At 33.8% G+C, this 13186-nt stretch overlaps 1 protein-coding gene across 1 annotated transcript in view; it reads left to right on the forward strand.

Moving 5' to 3' along the window:
* Window positions 1-40: 40 nt before the first annotated feature.
* The window catches only part of LOC110092449 (uncharacterized isomerase BH0283), a gene marked incomplete at its 3' end in the record, with an annotated part of 65165 nt that continues 52019 nt past the window's right edge, over window positions 41-13186 (forward strand). Inside the window, 2 exon segments of the mRNA XM_028694476.1 lie at window positions 41-78; window positions 181-300. Coding sequence (XP_028550309.1) covers window positions 49-78; window positions 181-300 — 150 coding nt within the window.

A 13186-nucleotide genomic window follows, 5' to 3' on the forward strand; every position in this document is an offset into this window, starting at 1 on the left:
AGAGATGACTTCGGTCACCTGACCCAATAATTTGCCAACCATCCTCCAATGGCCAGAAAAGTAGCGAGATACGCCGTGGTTCGGTTCCCGTACACTTTTTCACTTTCTTTCTTCAGAGGCGCACACACACACAAACCCATTCGCTTCCTTTGTTTTAAGCCTTTTCTTCTATGGATTAAGGTCGACGCGTTTACCGATACACCTTTTAAAGGTAATCCGGCCGCAGTTTGCTTTCTGGAAGAAGGAGAGGGAGTAGATGACGACTGGATGCAAGCTGTAGCCAAAGAGTTCAACCTTTCAATTATCTATGATAAATAAAGCAAGTATGAAACAATTAAGCAGGAAGATGGGTAGCATTGGAACCATATTCTTTATCTGCCTGATTAATGGATTAGATATAGATAGCATGAGTAATAGTAGAAGCTATGATTCTCTGATCCTGAGGATCATACCTTATAGCTAACATGATTAGACCTAGATCACTTGGCTGAGCTGTTATTGTTATTTTGGTTGAGGACGATGGCGGTTCAACCATGATATGCTGAAGTAGTTACAACCATAAACACCACTCTCCCAATAGAGAAAATTTAGACATACGCACCTCTAGCATTATGTTTATTGTATATAGCCTAGAATTAGATATATCCTAGAATTGGGATACAAAATCAAGTGGTTTAACTAAAAATTAATGTGCAATCTTGTTAGGGTTGCAAGTGAAGCTAACTTCATTTCAGATAAATAAAAAATCATTCAGTAATTTATAAATCATATTATTGATAGGATTGATGATGTAGGACTTCATATGATATAGGGTTCACTAATGCAAAACTATGATTTGATGCATGAAGAAACACAAAATTCCATAACTCTTGGGTCCCTTACTATGAATTTAAGCAAAGATTAATATCTTTTAATGTAAAACTACAAAACACGCATCATTCATTACACATGATTGTGAGAGTTTTCTAGAAATAAAAAAATCTACAAAAAATGGAAATAATATAGATTTTTTTATAAATCAATTGTTACATTGCGAGAAGGAAATTAATATGTATTAAAATTGGCAAAGCCTCTATCACACCGACACACTAGTCACTAAACAATTTAGTAACAAGAAAATATGATAGCAATCAACAAAAATGGAAGATACCTGCCTCATGTTGTTACATGGAGAGTTGTCCCCTAAAAGTTGTTATAAATGCTTGCAAATCTTTTAAAGAATCCACATCTAATGGCATATACTTGAATTATGAGTTACAAAAAGTTTTTTTATACTATTCAATACTTAAATGATTTGTATATGCTTTAAGGGTTTTATTTATAATCCTAAAATGTCCCAAGATAAGCAAATTCTTCACTAAGATCTATCTAAAGACTTCTAAGTCTCAATGTAGCAGACTTGATTCCATTATAGGCCACAAATTCCTAAAAATTAAAATTCCTATTTTTAGCAAAGCATTTCTAAAGGTAAATCACTATGTATTAAAATTTTCAAAGCCTCGATCACACCTAGAAACTAATCTCTAAAAAAATGAGAAACAAGAAAATAATGATAGCAGTCAACAAATGGAAGATACATGCCTCATGTTGTTACATGGAGAATTCTCTTGAAACTTGTTATTTAAGCTTGCAAAGCATTTAAAGAATCCACATCCAATTGCTTACATAAGAGCTCTGAGTAAACAAAGTTTTATTTCACTAATCAATACCTAAAATGATTTTATATGCTTTAAGGGCTTTATTTATGATCCTAAAATGTCCAAATATAAGCAAATTCTTCTCTAAGGTCTGTCTAAATATCTCAAGTCTCAATGCATCATACTTGATTCCATCAACAACATCAAGCACTTTTTTTTGCATCTACCAGATATAAGAGGACTCTGTGGGGTCGGCTACATGAATCCTTTTTCTCCGTTGTGCCGGGTTAAGAGTCAAATTCTCATTTAAATCTGATAAATAAATGTCATTTCTAATGTTTTCAAATCAAGTCTTTTTAGGTCTATCTCTACATTTCTTAACATAGGTTAAATCTAATACATCTACTCTCCTAATCGGGTCATCGGAAGGCCACCATTTTATGTGACCAAACCATCAAGGCGATTCTCTCTAATATTATCTTCCACTTGAGCTACTTCAACCTTTTCACGTATATGCTCATTTCATATTATGTCTCTCAGAGTAGGGCCACTCATCCAACTGAGCATTCTCATCTCTGCAACACTTAACTTAATATTATCCTTCTCTTTTAATGGCAAACATTCTGCGCCATAAAGCATTGCAGTTCTAACCACCATCTTGTAGAATTATCTCTTAAGTTTGAGTGATACTTTTCTATCACACAACAAACCCGATGCATTCCTCTACTTCATCCATCCAACTTGAATTTTACTAATAATATCCCTATCTATTTCACCATCACTATGAACAATAAACCCAAGATATCTAAAACGTGTACTCTTATTAATGACTTGATCGCTCAAAGTCACAAACCCCCTACTAGATCTATTACTACTAAAATTACACTCAATGTATTCGGTTTTAGATCTACTCAATCGAAAACCTTTAGACTCTAAGGCTGACCTCCATAATTCAAGTTTACATTCAACTCCCTCTATAGTCTTATTAACAAGAAGAATATCGTCTGCAAAAAGCATACACCAGGGAACATCCTCTTGCAAATCTTTAGCAAGAACATCCATGAATAAAGCAAAAGATATGGGCTTAATCCAATTGAAATTGGAAGATACTTGGTCAAACTACTTGTGTTTGAACACAAGTAACAACTCCAGCATACATATCCCTAATGACTTGAATATAAGCATTATTAACCCATTTCTTTTTTAGAACTCTCCATAGCTCTTCTCTTGGAACTTTATCATATGTTTTCTTTAAATCAATAAATATCATATGAAGATATTCCATTTTCTCTCTATATTTTTCCATCAAACTTCTCAATAAATGTATGGCTTCCATAGTAGACCTACCCGGCATGAATCCAAATTGATTTTGAGAAACAATAGTATCATGTCGTAACCTATGCTCCGTAACTCTCTCCCATAATTTTAAAGTATGACACATCAACTTAATTTCTCTATAATTTGCACAATTTTGTGCATCACCTTTATTCTTAAAGATAAGAATCAACACACTCATTCTCCATACATTTGGCATCTCTTTAGTCTTCAAAATAATATTAAAAAGTTTAGTATGCCAAAAAATTTCTTCATTTTCTAAGCATTTTCATACCTTTATTGGAATATCATTAAGTCCAACAGTTTTCCCACAATTCATTTTCTTTAAAGTCTCTCTAACATCAGTTTAGTAATACGCCGATAAAAATAAAAATCTCTATTTTCATTTAGAGTGTTAAGCTCACTAAATTCAATCGTATTTTCACAATCTTCATTGAAAATCTTAGCAAAATATCTCATCCACCTTTGTTGAATATCATCTTCTAAAAAAAGTACTTTTTGATCTTTATCCTTAATACACTTCACTTGAACTAAATCTTTAACTACTTCTATCTCTTTGTTTGACTAGCTTATACATATATCTTTCTCCCTCTTTAGTATCTAATCTATTATATAAACTTTAAAAGCTAAAGCCTTTGCATTGCAGAATGTTTTCTTAGACTACTTACGGGCAACTTTATATCTTTTCCAATTTTCATAATTTTTACATGTAAATCAATTTTTGTAACAGAACTTCTTATTTTTTGATCTTTTCTTGAACATTTTGATTCCACCACCAACTATTTTTATTATAAGAAGCTTTTTCCTTTTGATACTCCAAGCATTTCCTTTGCAACATTCTTAATATTATAAGCTATTATTTACCACATAACTAGCTTCCCCGTACGTCGACAAAATCTTAAGATCGTGAATCTTACTCTCAAAGATATTTTTTGTTTGTGTTCTTTAAATGTCACCATCTAATTCTAGAACAATGATATATTGTATTTTTTATGCTCCGCCTATTCTTCTTAAAGTCCAAAACTAATAAGTGATGTTAGGTAAATAGACTTTCACTCAAAATAACTTTATAATCTCTGCAATCTAAACGATCTATTTTTCTTACAATAAAATAATCAATTTAATTACTATATACATTTTTTGTAAGTGATGAGATGCTCATCTCTTTTTTTTAATAAGGTATTAGCAATAACAAAATCATAAGCTAGAGCAAAGTTTAATATAGTCTTGTCACCTTCATTAGTCACTCCAAACTCATAGCCACCATGAATGCTTTTAAAATTCTCTACCTCTCTACCAGCATGTCCATTTAAATCTCCCTGAATAAAAACTCTTTCTTCAAGAGATATCTTTTGTATTAATTTTTCTATGTCATTCCAAAATTTTAATTTTAAGCGCATATCCAAACCTACTTAAGGAGCATAAGCACTTATAATATTAATAATTTTATCATTAACAATAATCTTCAAAGTTATAATTCTATCTCCAATTGTATTAGTTTTTACAATATTATTTTTTCAATTCTTATCTATAATCACACCTACACATTTCTAGTATGACTCCTATTAGAATACTAAAGTTTAAACTCTAAAATATTATTCTCCTTAGCCTTCTCTCTCAGCCATTTAGTTTCTTGAATGCCTAGAATATTTATCGTCCTATGAATTATAATATCAATTAATTTCTTTAATTTGCCTATAAGGGAACCTACATTCCAAGATCTTAACCTGATTTTAATTTCATGGACTAGCTTCTTTGCCCACTTCCATCCATGGCGTGAGAATGCATGCCTATTTACACTGTATCCAGGCGCCGATGCAACGACCCTTACACACTTCTCACTGTATTTAGGCAATTACAGTGCGTCGCTTCTAGGGAACACCCTATCATTAACACAATGTATTAAATGATTCATGTCATGATTGTTCGACAAGTTTTAAGCTGGCTGTCGACTACCTAATGCAACCTTCAACTTTTCTCATGTTATTAAATTGGAATATTTATCTTTTGGTGTTTCTAATATTCAGGAGAATTTCACTCATGCAAAATTAAAGTTCTAGATGAATGAAAGATGGTTGTTTAGCTTCTCTAGTGTACCATTTGTCTTTGCTCGATAATTGAATTTCCTTCCAATACGCCATTTCTTATGTTGGTAGCTAGAAGCATTCACATCGTATAACATAATATAACATATGAGAACATAGGGGCTTGTAACAACATGTATGTTGAGTTGCAATTGTCCATCAGAAACGTTCAATACATCATGTAATAGATAAAAAAAAACATGTATACACCACATCCATCAGTATATACTTAGCCATCCACCATGCAAACAAACTGACTCAAACATGCTATCATGAATAAGGAAAATCACAAGCATGCTTGTTGCATTGGAAATACACATCAACATGTAGAATCATAAGATGCCTTGTATGTCACATGTAAGAATCATGGAATAACATGTAATCATATACCTATAAATTTGTATGGAACAATTTGTAGAATCATGTGCACATCATTTAGTTTAATATTCATGCTCTATACCAATTCGATGAATTACACACGCATTTCTATGCATCATATCATGAATTTCTTATCTCCACAGGGATGTATGGAAAATCATATATGAATCAAAGTAACCATGCCACTCATAGATATTGCCGGCCACATGTGAAGCATGCAGGATTCCTTCAACTTTTGTGTAAACCACGTTGGATCACATGAAGAACCTCATAGTGTATATAGGTTCCCAGGTCATTTGATCCATAAAATCAATATGATGCAAAATGATGCGTGCTAGGTTGTATGTAGGTATCCATGTACAATGATCAAAATCTACTTCCACTTCATTATTCACATCATTACACATGATAAAGAGAACAATTACATGTATGTAGGTATCCATGTACAATGATTAAAATCTACTTCCACTTCATTATTCACATCATTACACATGATAAAGAGAACAATTACATGCATCAATCATCGTAGGAACACATAAATAGCATACTTAGTCAATATTAGATGAAAATAAATAAATGCAAAAGAGGCATCCCTAGCCAATATTAGATGGAAATGAATAAATGCAAAAGAGGCAACACATTATAATTTTACATTAAATTCATCATTATCTATAATGACCATATTTTATAGATCTATTCATAAATATAAAAATATATACGAGATGAAAATCATTGCATCCTATGATACAAAAATTGTAGCATATCTTTCTTCGAGTGAAATCCTTGCAAAATCTGCTTAAAAATCATCCTTGAAAGCCTATTGTGGCTTCTCTCTCTCTCTCTCTCTCTCTCTTCTCTTAAGCTCACTCTATCCCTCTCCAAAACACCATGGAAGATAAAAAAGCCAGCCAAGTTAATGACTTAAATGAGTAAGGCTTCTATAATAGGCGAAGTAAGAGAAATAGCTGAGGAATAAAAGTATGATAAGCAATTGATGTCCATCATTTGTAAAGCTCTTTAAAAATTAAAAAAGTTTTTAATATATACAATGTATTTCATAGTGTACAACATAATTGTGAAGAGGGCTCACAAAAGGGATGTTAAAGGCTCTTGAAAAATTCAGTCATAAAAACAAACTCTAATCATATCATAATTCAATAAATCATATTGTACAAATCGATCACATGTACTATCTAACAACAAATGCACATTGAAGAATTAGTGCATACATAAGGATAATGCTATCATGAGCTTTGAGGCATGAACTAAGTAAATAATATCATATTTTGGATGTAGTGTAATGATAAATTTAATCATCATAAACATAATTGTAATATCATTTAAGATGGGTGCAGGATCATTTCATTAGTAGTATTACATCTGGTTTGTTGACCAAATAGCCCAATTGTATGTTGATATAATAGTCCAAATTCATGCTATTTAGTATGGCCCTTATGAGTTATAGGTCCAACCTGTATTGAACTATGAAGCTATACTCAAGCAAATATTGACTTGATAATAGGAATAGGTCCACAATAAGAATATTTCTACTGTCATTATTTGTTCGCAAGGACAAACTAAATGGAGGCCATGTCAGAGATGAAGGTGGAGATGAGAGACAAGAACCCTTACCTCTTTGACCACTTAGATAACAATTTTGTGGAAGGAATTTCATAAAGTAGAGGTGACTGCAATCTATTTATTTTAATTTATGTATTCTAACTTTAATTTCGATTTAAACAATATACCGATATGATTAGTTTGGTTTCTGTGCTGGCCGACTAGACGAAGTAGTTCATAGTAGTTTTGGAGTTTGTCGAGTAGTTTCATCATGAGTACTTAAGTAGTTGAATGATTGACCTGCAGTACTTGTAGGTGAGAATACAATGTAGTAGTAGTAGTACTTACCCGAGCAGCCAAATTGATGTTTGAGCATATTTTAATAGAATTGTATTGATAGAGGTCAAGTAGTATTAGTTGAGAGTTAATTTTAGAGGTATCTATTGGGTCCTTCAGTGAGTACAACATTTGGTTGTGGTATCCACTATGAGAAGCTACTTTCCTAATGTAAATTCTATCCTAGGAATGATCTTCTCTAATGTGATATTTGATAACGAAATAAAATTATGCTGGTGTCTTGTAGGAGATGATTTATTTGATATACTTGTATGAATGCCGCAAGTTGACACTTCAATAATTTTATGTAACTTTCATCCTTAATACATCCAATTTAATAGTAAAAGAGCCTTTTGTTCCATTGCGTTGAGGAGGATGAGAGTAATTGGTGATTTAGCAGTTGTGGTCAAGAGCAGTGCAAGCATGAGAAAAACTTAGGTGACTTTTCCAAACTATTGTGTCTACCTTTACATGGAGGATCCTAACTTATTAATCTCCTCTCATGGTATTTGGAATCATCTTCTTTTACTTTCTAGCTCTCTTTACCTTGTGATGAAGCAAGATTTGTGATGGTAATATTGTCATACTCATATATTATTGTGTTAATATAGTCATCTATTTGTTGATACCTCTCGTATAATGCATGAATGTGGTGAAAGTGTGTAAGAAAGCACTTAGGATTTTGGGGAAGTGTGACCTAGTAGTCAAAATCTACAATGTTTTGGGATGTGTGATCTCGTCATTTGGTAGTGTGATCTTGTATGCACTTAGATACTTCAAGGTTCTAGTATGACCTTTGTGATACATTGTGTTATTATAATCTATTGAGTAAGATATATTAGTGAGTTTTTACTAAATGAATTTGGATACAATAGGTGCTTCTGATTGACTCAATCAAGTTTTTGTTTGACCAACCAAATCGTTATTCCCTTTGATGTATTGAACTATACTTTTTTTTTAAAGATATGCAATAGCATTAAAGCAAGAAATGAAGATACAAAGTATTAAGTGATAGTCAACCTATCACAATCCTTCCTAATCAAGTCAACAAAACTTGAAGGGAAGAGCATCAACAACAAACACATCCTAACTATAATCACCTAAGAGTGCTTGATGAGAACAATAATTAGCCACTCTATTACTCTCTCTAGAAACAAAATAAAAAATTACATTTCTAAACACTTCTAGAAAAGAAAAATCCAACTTATGAACCAATTTATTTGATTCTTTTGACTTGAATACTGAATTCCACAAAGTTTTGATAATGTTGAAATTATCTCCTTCAATGATGATTCTTTTCTTATCACACATCCACTCTTGAATAATTTTTTTGAAATAAAAAATATCAATCCATTCCAGAAGAGAAATATCTCAATGAACAACCTTCTTACCATAAGTTAATAAGAATCTTCCTTTGTGGTCTCGAATAACACCTGCTATACTTGCTAAATTATTATTCATTAAAGAGGAATCAACATTCAGCTTAACCCAATCTGTAGGAGGATACCAAATTTTTGACAGCACCTGATGCCGGTTAGTATCCCAGTTCTTACAAATTGGAAAAGATTGAAGTTGAATTGAATAAGAAAGAACAATAGCTGCAATCATAGAATGAGACGAACCATTAACATCTATGCTTTACATTCTTCCTTGATTTCTAGTTGTGATAAACCGAAGACAAATAAACTCTAGAAATTCTAGAATTTGAATATGCAATTGTGGGCTCCGAAAATTCGGCCCTGGCCTCCGCCCGCATATGATTGTGCTTTTTTTATTCGGCGAGGGAGTTTTAACGGAATTAAGTTCCAGAGTAAATTTTGGAAGGCAGATGGGTTTGTAGATAAGACACTACCCAGAGATTTCGCCCTCATTTTATGAGGACTTTATGATCTGAGTTCTGGTTTCCTATAGGTGCAAGCCTCTATAGTTAATTACCTCTCCCGATCACAAGAGAGAACTTTCAATTAAGACTAGTCATCAATCAGATATGTAGAGATACGTATTATCTGACATATATTAGCAGCATGGGTTTGGGTATTAAAGATTGGAAGTTTGAAGATTTGACATTTAAAATAGAAATTTCACCATCTTTCACTTAAAGCGCTTGGTGGGGGAATGGATGATGGACTCGATCAAGATCCCATAGTTCCGTTGTCCCGGGCCATCGTGGTCCCTGGTCTACTTACTCAAAGGAGGTAGTGGACCAACCTGACAGAAGGATCCTTATCGGCAGCCATGGGTTGCTTCGTCCAAGGGGACCTTATAGACCTGGGTTGAATGTTTGTCTAAGGGGAAAAATTTGGATCCACCTTGGCTAATAGAGAGCTTTGTCCTATTGATTCATATCTCAATGATTTGATGTCACTAAGGAGCGTATTGACTCTGGCCATAACCGGTATTTTGTGGTGCCATTTGGTGGCAAAACCACTCGGTTCAGAGGGCCCCGGGTCATAACCGTTTATCCTGCGATGCCATTTGGCCGTAAAATTGCCGATTAGAGGACGCGTACCACTTGCAAGCGATTGCATGGGATTGCATGTATCGGACGAGGACACCGCGGTCGTGATCTTTCTTCCCACCACGCGCAACAAAGGCGTGTATGGGGTCTTTGACGGTACCTGTTTAAAAAGACAATTTGCTTTCCCTCCGCTTGGAGGTACTTATGAGTGACCCTGTCTCGCCGTAAGTGCCACACCGGGGTCCCATCCCACCACACGCAATAAAGGCGTGTATAGGCAGTTTTTTGGTCTGCCATAAACTTTGAAATGAGGCTTTTAGGTGATTACCCTATGAATAATCATAAATAAATTTTAATTAAGATTAAAAGTAATTAAACATAATTATTTAAAATTAATAATAATTATTAATTAATCATAATTATTTATAATTAATAATAATTGATTATGAATAATTATAAATAATTATAAATTAAGATAAAAAGTAAGTAAAAATAATTAATTAAACTTAATCTTAATTACTAACTAATTACAATTATTTGTAATTAATAACACTCAACTATAAATAATTATAATTAATCAAACTTGATTAATTATGATTAATGAAGGATTAGAGCAGGATTAGTATAGAATTCGGTAAACCAGTGAATCTAACAATAAACTTCCCTTCTTAATCGCAAATCCCAGCTTACTGATATTATGGTTTGACGGGTTCACGGGATTTGGCTGAAGAAGCGCGTGTGAGGGGAAAGTTACCTTCACAACCAGTGTGCTCCCGTTCTTGTTTAAAATCAAAATGTCGAAACTTCTGAACCGAATAGGGAGGGGACGTCGGGCTCGATTTCGGACTTGATGGAGGAGTTTGGTCAAAGGATTTGAGGCTCGATTGAGGTAGGGTTCTCTCTCTCTCTCTCTCTCTCTCTCCCTGGTTGCTTGCGTGGGTAGGTACAGAGGTCGGAATAGGTTGGGTGGAGATGGATTTGAGCAGAGGCAGATGAAAGGAAATGGGATTTTGATCGGGTGAGCCGGTCGTGGTCGGAAGAGGCTGTCGAGTTAAAGAGCAGGAGCGGAGGCTTTCGGTTTGGAGAAGGAAGAAGAGTCGTGTGGGAGAAGAGAAGATTGGGAGAGCTCGCGATTGTGGAAGAGGGCAGCAACGACGGGAGCTTGGGCTTGCTTTTAAAGGCGTTGGAGAGCAGCACTCGAGGGGCTGCCGTAGGATTTGAGCTGGAATCCCAGAACGGCGCCGAATGGTACATTGATTCGACTGGCTTGAGTGGAATTTGCGGGATCTTGTTGAGGACTCGATGGGATATGAGGTTTGATTTCATTTTTATGTTCTTTGGGTATTATACAGAGGTTACCAGCAATTTTCTCCAATTCATATACACAATGAGATAAACTATTAAATTTAGGCAATTGAATTCCCCATTGCAAAAAACTATCAAAAATCTCATTTAACTTAATGCAATGAATTGAAATGTGATTACCATCCTCAACTTTACTACTTGCTTTCGGGCATAAAACAGAGTTCTGCAACTTCCTATAATTCAACCATAAATTAGTAGGAAGAGCATTATTTAGCAATCTCCACCAAAATAAAAGTTCCTTAGAAGTTAACTTTACTTTCCCTATCCATTTTACATTAAAACTTTCATAATGATGATTTATAGAACTTCATATGATAAAGCCATAACAGATTTACCATATTTATAAACAAGAAGATCTGGTTTATCACCATCAGATCCTTTGATTACTGGCGTATCAATGATTTACTGAATCAATTCTTCTGAAAAGCATAATTTCAACAATGATAAAATTCCATCTACCATCATCCTCAAGAAAAATTGTCACATTTTATCGTAAAGATCAGCCATATTACTCATAGTTGGCCAAGTATTTAAACTTCTATCTAGAATCCAAATATCATTTTTGATATTGATACTTACACCATTTGAAACTTGCTATCTGATAATTGGTTTTAAATAATGAACTCCATCTTTAATAATACGCCATGCCGGTGAAGAGTTTCTCTTTATATCTTCTTTCTAGATATCATTGCCATATTTAGATACAATAATTTTGCTAAGAAAAGAATTATGGTTTTGAATGAAATTCCAAGCAATACGAGCCCTTAACAGCCCTAGTCTATCATCAGTACCTTGAATTCCATTACCATCTTGACAAATAATAGTACAAAGAGTCTTCCAAGAAATATAATGCATTCCCTGTCTTCCTAGTTCTTTATGCCATAAAAAATTGCTACAATATCTATCAATATCATCTAGAATGCCTTTTGGAATCAAAGAGTGAGTCATAATAAAAGAAGAAATTGAAGAAAAACCTTATTTAATAAGCAAAAATTTCTCTACCAAAGAAAAGGATCAAGACCCCCAAGTATTAAGCCTCTCCAACATCTTATCTACACCATTTTGATTATTATCAGCTTTTAGTCTACTAAGAGCCATTAACTCCTAGATAAGTGATTTCAACAACAACTCGATATCCCAGAATTTTGTTAATTCTTTTTTCCTTCTGCTAGGCACATATTTACCATAAAGAACCATAGATTTGTTGGAATTAATCTTCTATCCGATCCAGCTATAGTAATCCTTCATAATTGCATTAATCTTCTTAGCATTATGGCGAGATGCTTCAACAACTAACAAAACATCATCAACATATAGAAGATGTGAAATCTTAACTGTATTTGGAGCAATTCTCATACCAAGATCCTGACCTTTATCAAAAATTAGTTTAGATAATAATTATGAACATAAAATAAAAAGACAAGTGAATAATGGACACCCTTGTCTAAAGCTGCATTTAGTATTAATCCAATCACTTCTCCTTTCATTGATACAACAACAACAACATCAAGCCTTTGTCCCACTAAGTGGGGTCGGCTACATGAATCCTTTTTCGCCATTGTATCCGGTTAAAAGTCAAATTCTCATTTAAATCTAATAAAGAAAGACCATTTCTAATATTTTTTAACCAAGTCTTTTTAGGTCTACCTCTACCTTTCTTAACAAAAGTCAAATATAATACCTCAACTTTCTTAACCGGGTCATCGGAATGCCTCCGTTTCATGTGACCAAACCATCTAAGGCGACTCTCTCTAATCTTATCTTCCACTGGAGCTACTCCAACCTTTTCACGTATAATGCTCATTTCGTATCCTATCGTTAAGGGTCAAGCCACTCATCTACCTAAGCATCCTCATCTCTGCAACGCTTAACTTATTATTATGCTTCTCTTTTAATGGCCAACATTCGGCAACATAAAGCATTGCAGGTCTCACCACAATCTTATAGAATTTTCCCTTAAGTTTGAGGGGGACTTTTCTATCGCACAATAGCCCGATGCATTCCTCCACTTCAACCATCCAACTTGAATTCTG

The sequence above is a fragment of the Dendrobium catenatum genome, unplaced genomic scaffold (genome assembly GCF_001605985.2).
Source record: "Dendrobium catenatum unplaced genomic scaffold, ASM160598v2 fragScaff_scaffold_490, whole genome shotgun sequence".
NCBI lineage: Eukaryota > Viridiplantae > Streptophyta > Magnoliopsida > Asparagales > Orchidaceae > Dendrobium > Dendrobium catenatum.